We start from the raw sequence: 15,213 nt of genomic DNA, 5'->3' as shown, positions 1-15,213 counted from the left end.
CTATGTCATCATATGGTAGAAGACATGTAAAATAAAATACAAAGCTTTTAGTGTGTTATAGGCAAACTACAATCTTAGTTGTGAAAGAAAATAGATGTTTACACTTAGGAATGAAATGTAAGACTGCATGTGAGATTGCCATTGGACATGTACAGATAATGCAGGCTGTTTCTCATGGACTTTCTCTTCTCATTAAACTTAAATATATTTTGGGACTTCCCAAGGTGGTCCAGTGGTTAGGATTCCATGCTTCCACTGCAGAGGAAGGGGTTCCCTCACACGGGAACTGAGATCCAGCATGCTCCAGCACAGCCAAAACAAACAAGCAAACAAACATATTTAAAACTTGACACATGATGTAATTTAAGGCTTTGTACTAGAGATTCAATTTCTCAAATCTTAGAATCTTCTTTATGTTCAAAAATGCTAATATTTTCTGCAAATTAAGAAAACTGATGAAAAAATTCTCTTGGAATTCAAGTGTTAATATTTATAGAAAATTAAATCCTTTGGTAAGTCCACTATCTTAGAATTTAACAGGCAGCCTTAGGGTGAAACAAAGAGACAAATTTATATTAGTTTCCAAATGTATTAGTTACCTTATGTCTGTTAGAAGAAAGATATATTTTCACTATGTTTGAACAACTACTGTCTCCCCACTTCTTGACTTTAACTACTGACCCCTTCTTGCTTAACTTTAGGTTTGAGATTTTCCTGAATGAATGTTTGAGGGAAAGGAAAGGAGCAGGGAGGGAGAGAAAAATTGGAAACAGCTCTGGCCCACAATTGCCATATTCAGGGGAAAGTGTAACCTGTTTTGGAACCACCGAGGCAGAAAGACACATTTCAGTCTTTGCATTTATCCCATGTGTGAAAGCATAGATGTAAACATACGTATGTACTAGGATTAGGAGGCCTGAGTTCTATTCGGGACTCTGCTAAGAACTCACTTTGTGACCTTATTCAAATCTTTTCTCTCTCTTTGGGCCTCAATTTCCACAGAGTAAGATAAAAGAGTTCAGTTAGTTGCTTTCTGAAATCCCCATCAACTTCAAAATCATTGGTTCTTATTTAAAGGAATAAATATTTGTGCATTGTCCTGCTTAATGTTGATTTATCAGGAGTCTTCACTTGTGAGATTACACAAGAGTATGAACATAAGTTGATGAGTCCTGGACGTGAAAAGGAGGTACATTTAAAAAGCAGATAGATATACTTTAAAGTAAATTGCATTTTTGTTTTAATATAAGAAGTCTGATAATTTAGGTAATGTCTTACCAATTATTTGGTGGTTGCTATTCCAAATAGGTACGCAGAGAACTGATCTTATGTGAAAACCAGATATCTGGTCAGCCTAGGACATAAGAAAGCAATTAATTAAAATTAAATATCATCTACCCATTTCTGATATATGGCTTACCACCCTTCATAACAGGTGTTTAAAAGTAACTTTTAAAAAGACATAATTTTAATGCATATACTTGCCTGTCTCTTTTCAGTTAAAACATCACAATGTACATCCCAAAGAAACCAAGCCATAGCATTATTTATACTAATGGTGTACCAGAAATAACCTGAACATTACACTGGAGGAAGCTGGTTAAGTAAATCACAGCACAGTGGAATATTGTCCATCTAATCAAAATCATGCTGTAGAAGAATATTTATAAACAGGGAAAATTTTAATATATTAAGTGCTACTAGTTAGGGCTTCCCTGATAGCTCAGTTGGTAAAGAATCCGCCTGCAATGCAGGAAACCCTGGTTCGATCCCTGGGTCAGGAAGATCCCCTGGAGAAGGAAATGGCAACCCACTCCAATACTCTTGTCTGAAAAATCCCATGGACAGAGAAGCCTGGTAGACTACAGTCCATGCGATCACAAAGAGTTGGACGTGACTGAGCGACTTTACTTTCTTGGGCTTCCCTGGTGGCTCAGAGGTTAAAGTGTCTGCCACAGGAGACCTGGGTTCGATCCCTGGGTAGGGAAGATCCCCTGGAGAAGGAAATGGCAAGCCACTCCAGTATCCTTGCCTGGAGAATCCCATGGGCAGAGGAGCCTGGTGGGCCACAGTCCATGGGGTTGCATAGAGTTGGACATGACTGAGCAACTTCATTTTCACTTTCACTAGTCTTACTGCCTGTGGGTGTATAAATATATAGTATGCACATTGGAAAATCCTGGTAAAATTATAAGCATAATAGCTCCCCTTGAACTGTTTGTCCATGGAAGTGTTTGTTTCTTTGCTTTTAAAATAGACTTAAATGTTTTTTTTTAAAAAAACAAATAGGTTCATAACTAATGAGGCCAAATACAGAGTTCCCAAATATCCCCCACCACCACGCATACACAAAGTGACAGCCCTCACTACCAACGTCCCCCACCAGAGTGGTGCATTTGTGCAACGGGTGGACCCACACTGATGCATCATTATTATTCAAATTCCATGGCTTACGTTAGCGTTCACGATCAATGCTGTACATTCTATGGGTCTTAACAACTTTATGATGGCACATATCTACCATTATAGCTTCATACAGTGTAGCTTCACTGCCCTAAAAGTCCTCTGTATGCCACCTACTCATCTACCCATCCCTCTGGCAATCACTGATCCTTTTTCCTTCCAGCTCTATTGAGGTATAATTGACAAAACTGTAACTTATTTAAAGCGTACAACATGATGATTTGATGTATGTATATGCCGTGAAAGAACTCTGCCTATGGGACGTTTTTTTAACTACTGCTTCTATATTCTAAATTTTAGATAATGAATTACCTGTAATCAAGAGAAAAGGTTATTTTCTAAACAGAGCTAAAGGGGAACAATGGTGTCCAATGGTGCGTAACAGTCAAATAGGATAAGTGCTGAAAATGGGCTACTGGCTTTAGTAACACAGGATCAGTTCAGTTCAGTTCAGTCGCTCAGTCGTGTCCGACTCTTTGCGACCCCATGAATCACAGCGCACCAGGCCTCCCTGTCCATCACCAACTCCCAGAGTTCACTCAGACTCATGTCCATTGAGTCAGTGATGCCATCCAGCCATCTCATCCTCTGTTGTCTCCTTTTCCTCCTGCCCCCAATCCCTCCCAGCATCAGGGTCTTTTCCAATGAGTCAACTCTTCGCATGAGGTGGCCAAAGTATTGGAGTTTCAGCCTCAGCATCAGTCCTTCCAATGAACACCCAGGACTGGTCTCCTTTAGGATGGACTGGTTGGAGATAGCTGAATGCAAAGACAGTCAAGGAAAGAAGGAATGGGATCAGGAACAGAAGTTAAGTGGTTAGTTCTGGAGGAGAGGAAGGCCACAGTGAGTGAGCAGAGCTAGAGTCCTGCGTGGGCTGAGCCCAGGAGTGGGGAGAGGTGACTGAGAACGTTGAGAATGTTTCTAAGTCGTTCCCACTGTGGCTGAAGGAGAGAAGTGGGGCAGCACTGACTGGCGATGAGAACAGGGAAGAGGGGGAGGTGATGATTTGCTTGCTGATGAGCCCAACAAGATGGGAGAGAGGAATAGAAAAGGATGACAGAGTGTGGTGAGAGTGAATTTTCTGATTTTAAGATCATTAAAGCAATTCTCTGGTTATCTGTTTGTGGCTACGGCCATTGTTTCTGGAAAGTTAAGCTAATTTAGGTTATATGACTACAGCTCCTGGAGTTGGTGATGGACAGGGAACCCTGGCATGCTGCATGCAGTCCATGGGGTCACAAAGAGTTGGACACGACTGAGCGGCTGAACTGAACTGAACTGTTATGACTACATGAGATAGCAAGGCCTGGGAGTGCCTGGTGATCCCTCTGTAGGGATTGAAAGAGAAGGAGATGGGAGGTGAAGCCCATCATAGAAGCACAAGACCTTGAAAAATGAATGCCAAACAGGGTAAGGAGGAAGAAGAAAGTATGAAGGAATCATCTCTGTGCACCAGGTAACCCAAGTCTGCAGATCCTATCAGTCAATGAGCTCAAAAATATCTGTTGGCCCCTCAGTCCCGACCAAGTCCCCCAAACTCTTCATGCCTCAACTTTGTCATCAATGTTTATCTCTTGCACACCAAACTATTAACGCTGGTTATCTCCAGATGTTGGCATTAGAGCACCTTCTCATCATTTCTTCTTTCTGGTTTTTCTTATTTTCCAGGTCTTTGTATGAGAATATGTGTGTGAAAGGGCTTCAGACTGTGTAAGATGTTTTGTCATCAAAACAATATTACTAGTCAATATTACTAGTATTGTAAGAAAACACCTTTCCAGAAATATTTGCTCCATTGTTCCACAGGTTCCCTGCTACATTATTCTTAGATTAAAATTTACACCATTAGAATCTCAAATGTTAGGCCATGTGAGACTAAGTAGCCTTTCCAGGAGGCTAGCATTAAAATAAATATATTATCTAGGGGTGCCTAGTTCTTTCCAATTAAAGATGTATATACTAAAAATTTTGCTTAGTCTCTGTCCTCACTGGGTCTTTCCAGTTAATGGATATAATTTAAGACTGTTTACCTCATGGAGCCATCAAAATATACTGTCATATTTTCCAGACTCTCAAAGGCACTCAGAGGCAATGTTAAAAGAATTGGTGATAACATAATATTATTCATTACTGTGCAATGTGTTTCCCTTCACTAGAACGATATGTGCAACTTCAATAGTAATCTAAGGTAATGTTTTGCCCCTCAAACACCAATCTACCAGTGGGAAATTCTGGCTCTAGGACAAGTGAGGGAGATGTTCTGAGTCAGTCCCCTGACTTCTCTGAAACAAAGGGACATTTCTTTATGCCAACCTCATCTGCACGTAGGCTTCTAGAACACTGCCAAAAAATGATTCCTTAAATTCCTGACAAACGAACTCCTCAAAAATAACCAACCTTTGGGCTTAAAGCAGAGGCATCATATCCACCACTGAAGCAGCAAAGTCTGTTTGACTTAGAACTATGGGACCCCATACTTACAGCTTCCCCATTCAAGTCTCAGTAACCCTGCTGACTCTGCTTGCCCTCCTGGTCATCTGGAAATCCAGTATCCATTGTCCAGTCTTCCCTACCAAACCCTACTCTCTGGAAAGTCTCTCGAACTGGTTTACACTTGAGTTTCAGCGACTGAGAGATTACCGGGAGCAAATACACCTTGGCAGATTCACAGAGCCCTGTCTCTTAATGGTTCCATTTTTGCACATTTCCTTTTGTAACAGAAGCATAACTGATAGACCAGAAGGCGTTATAAAGGATGAAAAAGGAGCTGTCCTGCCGGGCTAGCACTCAGCATCCCAGATTGCAGCAGTGCTTCGCTGTGAAGATCTGGCAGATGAAAGGAGCTTTAATGCTCTAAGTCAAAGGATTTCAGAGCCTGAAGCCCCATTATCCTTAAGTGCTACATGGCAAGGGGAAGAACTATTGACTTCTCTATAACAGGCTTAAATAAAAAAAAAAAAAAGAAAGAAAGAACTTTACAGGGAAGAACTGCATGAGACTGAAGGGTGACAGACTCAATATCCTGACACCTCAGATTTAACTGTGTAACTCTGGGGATCAGTTCCCCACGGCAGAGGAGAGTTGGGTGCTGACGGATTTTCCACCACTCCTGAATCTGTAACACACAGACCACCAAACCATCTGTGCCCTACTTGCCCTACTTCTTAGCTACTTTCTGACATTCCCCTTGCTGAACGCTTTTCTTGTTTAAATGTTGGGTCCGATTGTTCATTTTTGTTGCAGGCAGAAAACAAATTCTTCATGAAATGGCTCGGAAAACTCTTTACCCATAACTATACAAATGGAGGGAAATATTGAATTAAGCAACAGAGTAGTATACCTTATATTGACTAAATAATAGCTGGCTGCGCATTAGTGTACTTGTTTTAAGGTGTTCTTTTGATCTAGTATGAAAAAAAAAGGGCAGAAAGCTGCACAGATGATGCGCTACAGTGCAACTAATTATTGGGAGTTGAGTTCACAAGCACAAAGCCTTCTAAAGGCAAGGCCAGAATAAATGTTTCATGGTGAAGGCATTTATAAACAGAGAATGTGCCTGAAGAAGCCACCTGATACAAGGGCAGGTCATCTGCAAGTGGTTTATATGCATGCTGCTGGGAGAGCCTCAGACAAGGATCTTAGAATAAAATCCAACCAAACTCTGTGCTGGCAAGGGCAATAGAAAATAATCCATCTGAATGCCTCAAAGATACAGCAAGGCAAGTTAGTGTACTTAGATCTTGCATTATCTAAATTCTAGCTTTGAGTGGCAGTTTATAGTTTTTAGAAAGTTCATAATAGCCTGATAAAATATAATTTCACAAAAGATATAAAAGGCCTAACACTTTTAAACATCTTTATAATTTGGCATGATTATAAATATAATATATACATTTGTGAAATTGTTAAATTAAAATCAAAAGCTATAATCTTGCCATCTCTAGAAATGGCAACTATTAACCATTTGGGATAAGTTCTTCTGGATCTTTTCCTGAAAATATCTAATATGTTACATATCTATTTATAACATATTCAATAATACATAATTATTAATAAATAACAGATAATATGTTCAACAATACTGAACAATATTCAACAATAATGCCTATTAGTTTTTAGGGATACATCAGTGAGTAAAACCAGCAAAATTCTTACCTTCACGGAGCTCACATTCTAGTGAGAGAAGACAGATGATAAAGAATACAAAAAACATATAAATAAATTATATGTGAGAAGGTATTAAAATTATGGGGGAAAAGTAGAGCAGGATAAAAGGGATTAGAAATATAAGGGTACCAGACCTTACTAACAGATAGTATTTGAATAATGACCATAAAAACTACGGATGTGATCCATGCAGATATTGAAGGAAGAGTATTTCAGCAGAGGAGTAGTCAGTCCAAAAGCCCTGAGGTAACTGTGTGAGTGGCATGTTCTAGGAATAACAAGGAGACCAGGGTGGCTGGAGAAGTGTGAATGAGGTCTGGGGATAGATAATGAAGCAACATGCTGTGTAAGGCATTGTAAGGCTCTGGAAGAATTGTGAATTTGGATTTTACTGTAGTGAAATGAGACCGTGAAGAGTTTGTGAGCAGAGTTGTGATACAACATACTTAAAAACTTTAAACCTCTGGCTAATGTATTAAGAACAGGGTGTGGAGGGAAAGAGTGGAAGCCAAGCAGTAGATTATGAAGTTATACCCATGAAATAGTCCAGAGATGATAGTGGCCTGGATCTGGGTGGTAGCAGCTGAGTGTTGAGAAGTGGTCAGACTTTGGATAAATTTTACAGGTACAGCCAGTTGCACTTCCTAATGAGTTAGATGTGCAACATAGGAGAATCATGACTATAACATTTTTGGCATAAGCACCAGGAAGGACTGAGTTGCCTTAATAAAGATAGGGAAACAGAAAAGCAAGCTTAGCAGAAAAGAGAGTGTGAGTTCTGTTTTGGACATGTTAGGTTTGAGGTGTCTTTTAGAAAAATATGCCCACATTTATTATTCTATATATACTTTTAAACATTATTCTAAACTTACTTCTCTTTATTTGCTTTTATTCTTGTGGACATTTTTCCATATCAGGACATACAGATTATTTCATGGGATACTTTGTATAGCCTCAAGTTTAGTTTTTATTATGCTGTGGTAGGCAGGATTCTAAAGACGGCTGCTAAGATTCACACGTGCCCACTCTCCATTTTGTACAGATCTGGTATAATCCCCATTCCTCAAGTATGGGTGGGAAGGACCTGAGAATATGACAGGACTGTCACTTCCCAGATTAGGCCATGTTATAAGGTGAAGGAGATGGCACAGCCATCTCTGTGAGTACACAGTCACTCCTGACATTATGTGAGCCTCTGTGAGAGCCAAATGGAGTTCCTCCTCTTGGCTTTGAAGAAGTAAGCTGCCACGTTGTGAGAGGGCCATGTGGCTTGTACCTGAGGGAAAGCTCAGGGAGCTATGAGAGACTTTCGGTCAGCAGTCAGTAAGAAAATGGGAACCTCAGTCTGCAACTGCAAGGAACCCAATTCTGCCAACAACCTAAACAGGCTTTGAAAAGAATGCCAAGACCAAGTGAGAATGCCACCTGGCCAGCTCCTGCTTTCCACCCCGTGAGACCCTAGCAGAGAAACCAACGATGCCATGCCAGAAACTGTGAGATAATAAACAGATGTTTGCCTTAAGCTTCTACATTTGTAGTGATTTGCTACACAGCGAAAGAAAATTAACATACATGATATTCCTGTCAATGTCTTTAGAAGCCAAGCATGAATAGCCCCACCGTGGAGCAAATGACTGATTAGTCTACAAAATCCACTAGCATAATAACCCATGAAAATGAGTGTTTCTTGAGTCACTATAAGTAAATATAATCAGTTATACTTAATAGGTTTTTTCTGTTTTTCTTTTTGAGAATCGCAGAACCTTGTAATAGAACAAACATACAGTAATCTTCATAAGACTATGGAATTTAAATGCCAGAAATTTGATTCTGGCTTGGTAACTGTCTTATATAACCATTCTGTCATAATTTTCCACACATAAATCAAAGAGTTTGGCCTTAAAACCAAGCACACTATCAAGCCCAGCAGGCACCACTCAGGAGTCAACTCAGGCAGGCAGAAGGCAAGTAATCACTGTGCCTCGCTGGCTAAGCCACTCTGTTCACCACAAGGAGGGAACTCCATTAAATATTTAAAACAATCACAAAGAGAACACACAGCAGGTGGACAACGACGATTACTTGCCCCACAGTCCTCACAGCAAGTGCCTGACAGCGCCTGGGAGGAGGTTTACATCACATTAATGACATCCCTTTGTAGATTCTATCAAAAAGAGGACTGATACTTTCACAGCTGAGATTTCAAAATAGTGAAGACAAAGAGGGCTTCCCAAGTGGCACTAGTGGTAAAGAATCCACTTGCCAAGCAGGAGACCTGGGTTCGATCCCTGGGTTGGGAAGATGCCCTGGAGGAGGGCATAGAAACCCACTCCAGTATTCTTGCCTGGAGAATGCCATGGACAGAGGAGCCTGGCAGGCTACAGTCCGTGGGGTTGCAAAGAGGCAGACGCGACAAAAGCAACTTAGCACACACACGGAGAAGGCAAAGAAGGTAGAAATACAGTTTCTACTTCAACAGTACAGCTAAGGCAAACCTTGATGGAATAAATTATGATTAGCCACTGGATTTTTGTTGTATGTTTTAAAGATTGGTGGGTTGCTTGGACCTGGACAGTAGCCAGCTCCCCAAATCTGATCATCTCTTATGTGCATAGGTGGGCTTCCCTGGTTGCTCAGTGGTAAAGAATCCGCCTGCAATGCAGGAGATGCAGGTTTGTTCCCTGGGTAGGAAGGATCTCCTGGAGAAGGAAATGGGAACCCACTCCAATATCCTTGCCTGGGGATTCCCATGGGCAGAGGAGCCTGGAAGGCTACAGATCATGGGGTCACAAAAGAGTCGTACATGACCTAGCAACCAAACAACAACAATGTACATAGGTAGCCTGGCCCCTGGATAACCGGCCGGCCACTCTCGTGAAGAGCCAGAGTCACATACGGCCGGTCCCTACGTGGGAGGATATGGTGAACATCCCCCAGGGGCCACAGAACATGTGTCCAGCCTTGTACATCTTTTTAGCTAACATGTGCTATTGTTCTTCTCTGGCCAGGCAGGTAAAGACCTGACTTTCTTGAAGACCTACAAGTCATCAGATTATTGCCACCATCTCTTCTTTACTGCCAACGAACAATCATGCTTTATTCCTCTCTTTAGCTAGAGACTTTCCTCTTCTTCCCCACTGTGTCTCTGGAGGAAGAGGACATTCACGTTGGTTTGTCCACGATTAAGATCTGCTCGTCTCTGGTTGTGTGGAAAGGTGTTCTCATTTAGAGAAAGGACCTGCCTCCAGCACTCCCTCAGAACCAAAAACCTAATCCTCAACCAGATTAAAATCTTCACCTGACATTTAAATATTTATATAATTATAGGAGTATAACCACAAGCATGATTTATAAAACATTTATATAGAATTTTATATGCCACAATATGTATAAAAGTAGGACGCCTGAGACTACCCAGCCGGTGACTGGGACAGATGGGACGAAAAGGTTGGTCTGCTGGCCACGAGTTCACGCCTCTGTGGAGAGAGAAATGACAGAGTGGCGACCCTGTTTTCCAGGCAGCCCCTGAGTAGCTGGTCCCCCTGAGAGGCCACCAGGGAGAGAGGAGTGAACTAGGTTCCGGAAGGTCCACAGGCTGTTCTGCGCCATGTCTCAAGGAAGCTGTGTGGCCTTAGGCAAGTCACTTCAGCTCTCTGAGCCTCTGCTTCCTCACTCATAAATCAAAGAAATCTCTAATATTTATAGTAACTGCAAGTTGATGTATCTACGGTATGAAACCCCAGAAATAAGGCCAATCCACTAGGGGAGCTCTATTCCAGTTCACTACTAATGTTCGGGGTCCTTATTCATGTTCAGTGAAGAGAATTCAAATGGCCAGGATTACCCAGTGAGCCACTGAGAAATGTAGGATAGGTACCGGTGCTCAGAATAGACTTATGTTGAGAAAATCGGTAAGAAGAAAATAGGAAATGCTTTGAAAAGGAAACTTCTCTGCAAATTATCATTTTTGTTAACCAGCTTCAAATTATTTGGGGAAGTCAGTAATGTAGAGAATATAAAAGCACACGCTTTCTCCAATGGAGATACCTACTGGAGATAATCCATTAATCCTATATTTAAAAAATGATTTCCTTATATTCTACCATTGATAAACAATGACTTATTGTAATTATTGGGAAAAACTATGGACCCATGCACCAGACTTAAGAAGAGAGGACTCAAACCTTTGCAAGAAGACAGCACAGTTCTAAAAGGTATCCTCTACCTCTAAGATAATCCTAGAATTACCTTTAGTGAAAGGGTGAAACAATTCTACTTTGCCTTGGTATTTTTTACCTTGAGGAAAATACTATGTTAACGAAAGAAATTATCTGAATTGATGGTCTTTATGTTATGATCTATACCATCTTACATCAGGCTTTGAAAGGAAAAGGTTCATGCCTCTTAGCCTCTTGGAGGAAAGCACAGTGGCTCAGTCCAGAGTCTGTTTCATTTATCATTAACACAAGCAGTTGACACCCATCAGTGAAGCAAAATATTCTTGAAAAGGGAGGAAGCCTAAGCAGATAAATACTTTTCTTTTCCTGGTATGATACATAATACATACACCATAACACACATACATTTGTAGGACAAATCTATTTAGGCAGAATTCATACTCTTTCACCTCTATCTGCATTGATTAATTCTTTTCCAATTTTCCTCCTCCGCATGAGAAAGGAAACATAAGGAAATTTTAAATTTCAGCACCTCTCAAAGAGAACATGTAGAAATCATGATATATTGCCAGATTTGCATTTAAAATTGGTATTAGTTGTGTGGCAGATCAAAAGCATTTTAGGGAGAAGGCCAAGAAATAATGGTGGTCTAGGTACTTGCTTTATTCTATCATAGGGAAGACAGTGATTTCACAGCATGGTCACTGCTTAACCTACCACAGTTTACTGTCTTCAGACATCATTGCCTCTAACTACTGGATCAGAGCATGAAATTTTTATGTTCAATCCCATAGAACTAACTGTTGCATTTCTGCTCAAGAGCCCAAATTGTTCTTTTTTGTAAATGAGTAAGCAGGCTGTCTTATACTGGAATGGACTGTAAGTGTGGAGGAAAATGTAAATTGACTGTAAATCACCAATCAGGAAGAGATGTGATAAGAGTCTGCCTGTAGACATAAGGATATGGAATAGTCAGGCTCACTGCATTGTATTAGCAAGAAGTATTTCCTGAGATACTACTCGCTTTTTGCTACATATGCTGTTTTTCATAAGGAAAATGGGCAAGAACTTTTTATTCTCCTGTTAAAGGTGAAGATACTTGTAGCCTGTGACTGAGCAGGTCACTCTCCTAGGTACAGATGCTAGAAGAGCTCTTGCACATGTATATTTGGAGGTATGGACAGGAATGACCAAGAATGTACTTATGCATGTAATATCATGCAAATGTCCATCAACACTATAGTGGATGAAGTGACACATTCATACAGTGGAATACTTACCAGCACTGAAAACAAATGAACAAATTACAAGTGTTCTTGATTCAGGAATTTATACTGAATTTGAAAAAGCAAGCCATAGAAGAAGACACACAGCATAACTCAATTCATATAAAGTTCAGAGATGTGCAAAACATGTAATAACATGTAAAAACTGTAATATATTTGGCAGGGATTCAAACCTACATGATGAAACTATTGTTGTTTAGTTGCTAAATCGTGTCCAACTCTTTTGCAACCCCACGGACTGTAGCCTGCCAAGCTCCTCTGTCCAGGAGATATTCCCGACCCAGAGATCGAACTCATGCCTCCTGCATTGGCAGGCAGATTTTTATCACTAAGCCACTGGGAAGCCCCAATGAAACTATATATAAAAGCAAAAAATTGTTAAATTCAAATTAGGATAACGGTTTATCTCTGTGTGGGAAATAAAGGAGACTGAATTAAGGAAGATCAACACAAGGATTCAGAAGTAATGACTGAGTTCTTTCTCTTAAATTGGGTAGTGGGCATTTACTCTATCATGCTTTATTGGGAAGCTTGATCATGTTTTTTTATGCTTTTGCATATGCCTTATGAACCAACTTTTTAAATGGTGTAAATATGTTGACTCTTTTTGCTTCCCCAGAATTTGACTTTTGGTCCAAAGCTAAGAGCAGAATAATAGCAATCCATACCAAATATGGCACTATAATTTGGGGGAAGAATTGACCATCATCTCTTAACTATCTAATATAATATGTTGACTTTGTAACAATGAATGGGAAATTAATGATTTTTTTTTTCTGTAGTGAGCTTTTCAGTCTGTTCAGTACTATTGATGTTAATAATAGAATACTGAGATCATTTCTTCATAAAACTATGTGTTTACAAATCTGTTGTTCAGCATTCTGAAATGAAGAAGGAAAGAAGCATCAGAAAGAAGCATAGCAAAAGGCAAAACTTTATAACATCAGTCCTAACCCAATCATAATGTTAATACATATATTGACACCTATAAATCATTTCTGCTCTGCTAGTCACAGAACCAAGGTTGGTGGTGTTTCTCTGTATAGGAGGAGAACTAAAGAAGTTCTGGACTGTCTACTTTCCCAAGGAAGGTATCTCAAAGCTCAGAAATAATGTGTCAGAAACTGAAGCTAGCCAGAGGGTGGTTAGCATTGGGGTAGCTAAGGGAGCACACTGGAGACACCCAACCCAGACAGGAGCTCACGAAAGGGTATCCAGGATACAGGCATCTCAGCTAGATGTGGAGAATAAATAGAAAATATGTAGTAGATGTGACCTGGGGGAAGAGAATTCTAGGCAGCTACAGAAACACAAATTTCAGGAATTTAAACTTCCCATGCCATGTTCAGTCGCTCAGTCGTGTCTGACTTTGTGACCCCATGGACTGTAGCCTGTCAGGCTTCTCTGTCCATGGGATTTCCCAGGCAAAAAGACTGGAGTGCAGGGATGGAACCCACATCTGCTGCTCCTGCATTGGTAGGCAGATTCTTTACCACTGTGCCACCTGGGAAGCCCAGGAAGAGATTTGCAAAGATCTGAATGAAGTTATCAATTTGACCTGGATTCCAACCTCCCCGTCATTGTTGCACCCCACCCCAGACACTGGAGACAGCACAGGGCAGGATTCAGAGGCTGGGCTTTGGAGTCTCAGAAACCAAGACTAAATCTCACTTCCAATTACATGTTCAGTTATCATTACTGATCTAGTCTCTGTTCTGCAGCCAGTGGGATCTTTCTAAAGTATAACTCCTTCCTCTCCCTCATTGATAATTTAACTACTGATTCCCCCTTGCCCATGATAAATACTCAAACTTCTTAACATGTCTTTCAAAGCCTCTGGATGATCTGGCCCCTGCTTTCTCCTCCCGCCTCATCTACCCGGCCCTCCAGCTACATTAACTCATCTCTGTTCCAGACTCCTCATGCTCTCAGCCTTGCCTGGAACACATATCTCATCGCCACTGTCACCATAACACTCCTGCTACTATTCAGACTTTAGCTTGGTAACCTAGTAATTTAATCTCCTAATTTTTTGAATACACACCACACACACACACATGTGGAGGCATTTTATGAATTCATGTAAATTTATCTATATGATACCCTATACTACCTTAGAATTAAACTTCTTCCAAGTCAGAATCTACATTGTCTTAATATATTCTGCACATCAGCACAATGCACGCTTATATAATTAACACGAAACAGTAACAGAAGCTGACGTACTATATCTTGGGAGCAATCTTTTAAAATACGGTAGCTGTTCTAATATCTGTTGGGAAATAATTATGTTATATATACATTTTTATTACTAACCATTTCATTGTTTGACATAAACTATGTTTAATACAAAATGTGCCTGAATATATTTAATTGCATGGGTTTTATTACATGTTTAATATAAAATGTTCCTCATAATAAAAGAGCATCATTTTATTATGCTAGAGTTTGTCTCTGATGCTGGGAGGGATTGGGGGCAGGAGGAGAAGGGGACGACAGAGGATGAGATGGCTGGATGGCATCACCGACTCGATGGACGTGAGTTTGAGTTTGGTATGGATTGCTATTATTCTGCTCTTAGCTTTGGACCAAAAGTCAAATTCTGGGGAAGCAAAAAGAGTCAACATATTTACACCATTTAAAAAGTTGGTTCATAAGGCATATGCAAAAGTATAATAAAACATGATCAAGCTTCCCAATAAAGCATGATAGAGTAAATGCCCACTACCCAATTTAAGAGAAAGAACTCAGTCATTACTTCTGAATCCTTGTGTTGATCTTCCTTAATTCAGTCTCCTTTATTTCCCACACAGAGATAAACCATTATCCTAATTTGAACAATTTATAAAAGGCTAGAGAGTTAAGAGTGTCTTTGCAGTTATGTGTGTAACAGTGAAACACTGAATCGAAATGTCCATCAACACCATAATGGATTTAAAACACTTAAATGATGCTGATTCATACAATGGAATACTTTGCAGCAATGAAAATAAATGAATGAATTACACACACATGTGACTCAGGAACATACGCTGAATGCAAAAGCAAGACACAGAAAAATACATACAGTATAATTCAATTATATAAAGTTCAGAGGTGTGTAAAATGGAACAATGTAA

The 15,213-nt window shown here is 40.2% G+C and overlaps 1 protein-coding gene across 1 annotated transcript in view; it reads right to left on the bottom strand.

The window, feature by feature from the left end:
• Nucleotides 1-15,213, bottom strand: part of PDE11A (phosphodiesterase 11A) — a 422,322-nt gene that overhangs the window by 187,054 nt on the left and 220,055 nt on the right. The window contains exon 7 of the mRNA XM_027556915.1: nt 1,279-1,354. Coding sequence (XP_027412716.1) covers nt 1,279-1,354 — 76 coding nt within the window. The remainder of the gene's footprint in view (nt 1-1,278; nt 1,355-15,213) is intronic.

This window comes from Bos indicus x Bos taurus, chromosome 2 (assembly GCF_003369695.1).
Source record: "Bos indicus x Bos taurus breed Angus x Brahman F1 hybrid chromosome 2, Bos_hybrid_MaternalHap_v2.0, whole genome shotgun sequence".
Lineage (NCBI taxonomy): Eukaryota > Metazoa > Chordata > Mammalia > Artiodactyla > Bovidae > Bos > Bos indicus x Bos taurus.
This window is presented reverse-complemented; position numbering and strand designations above follow the sequence as displayed.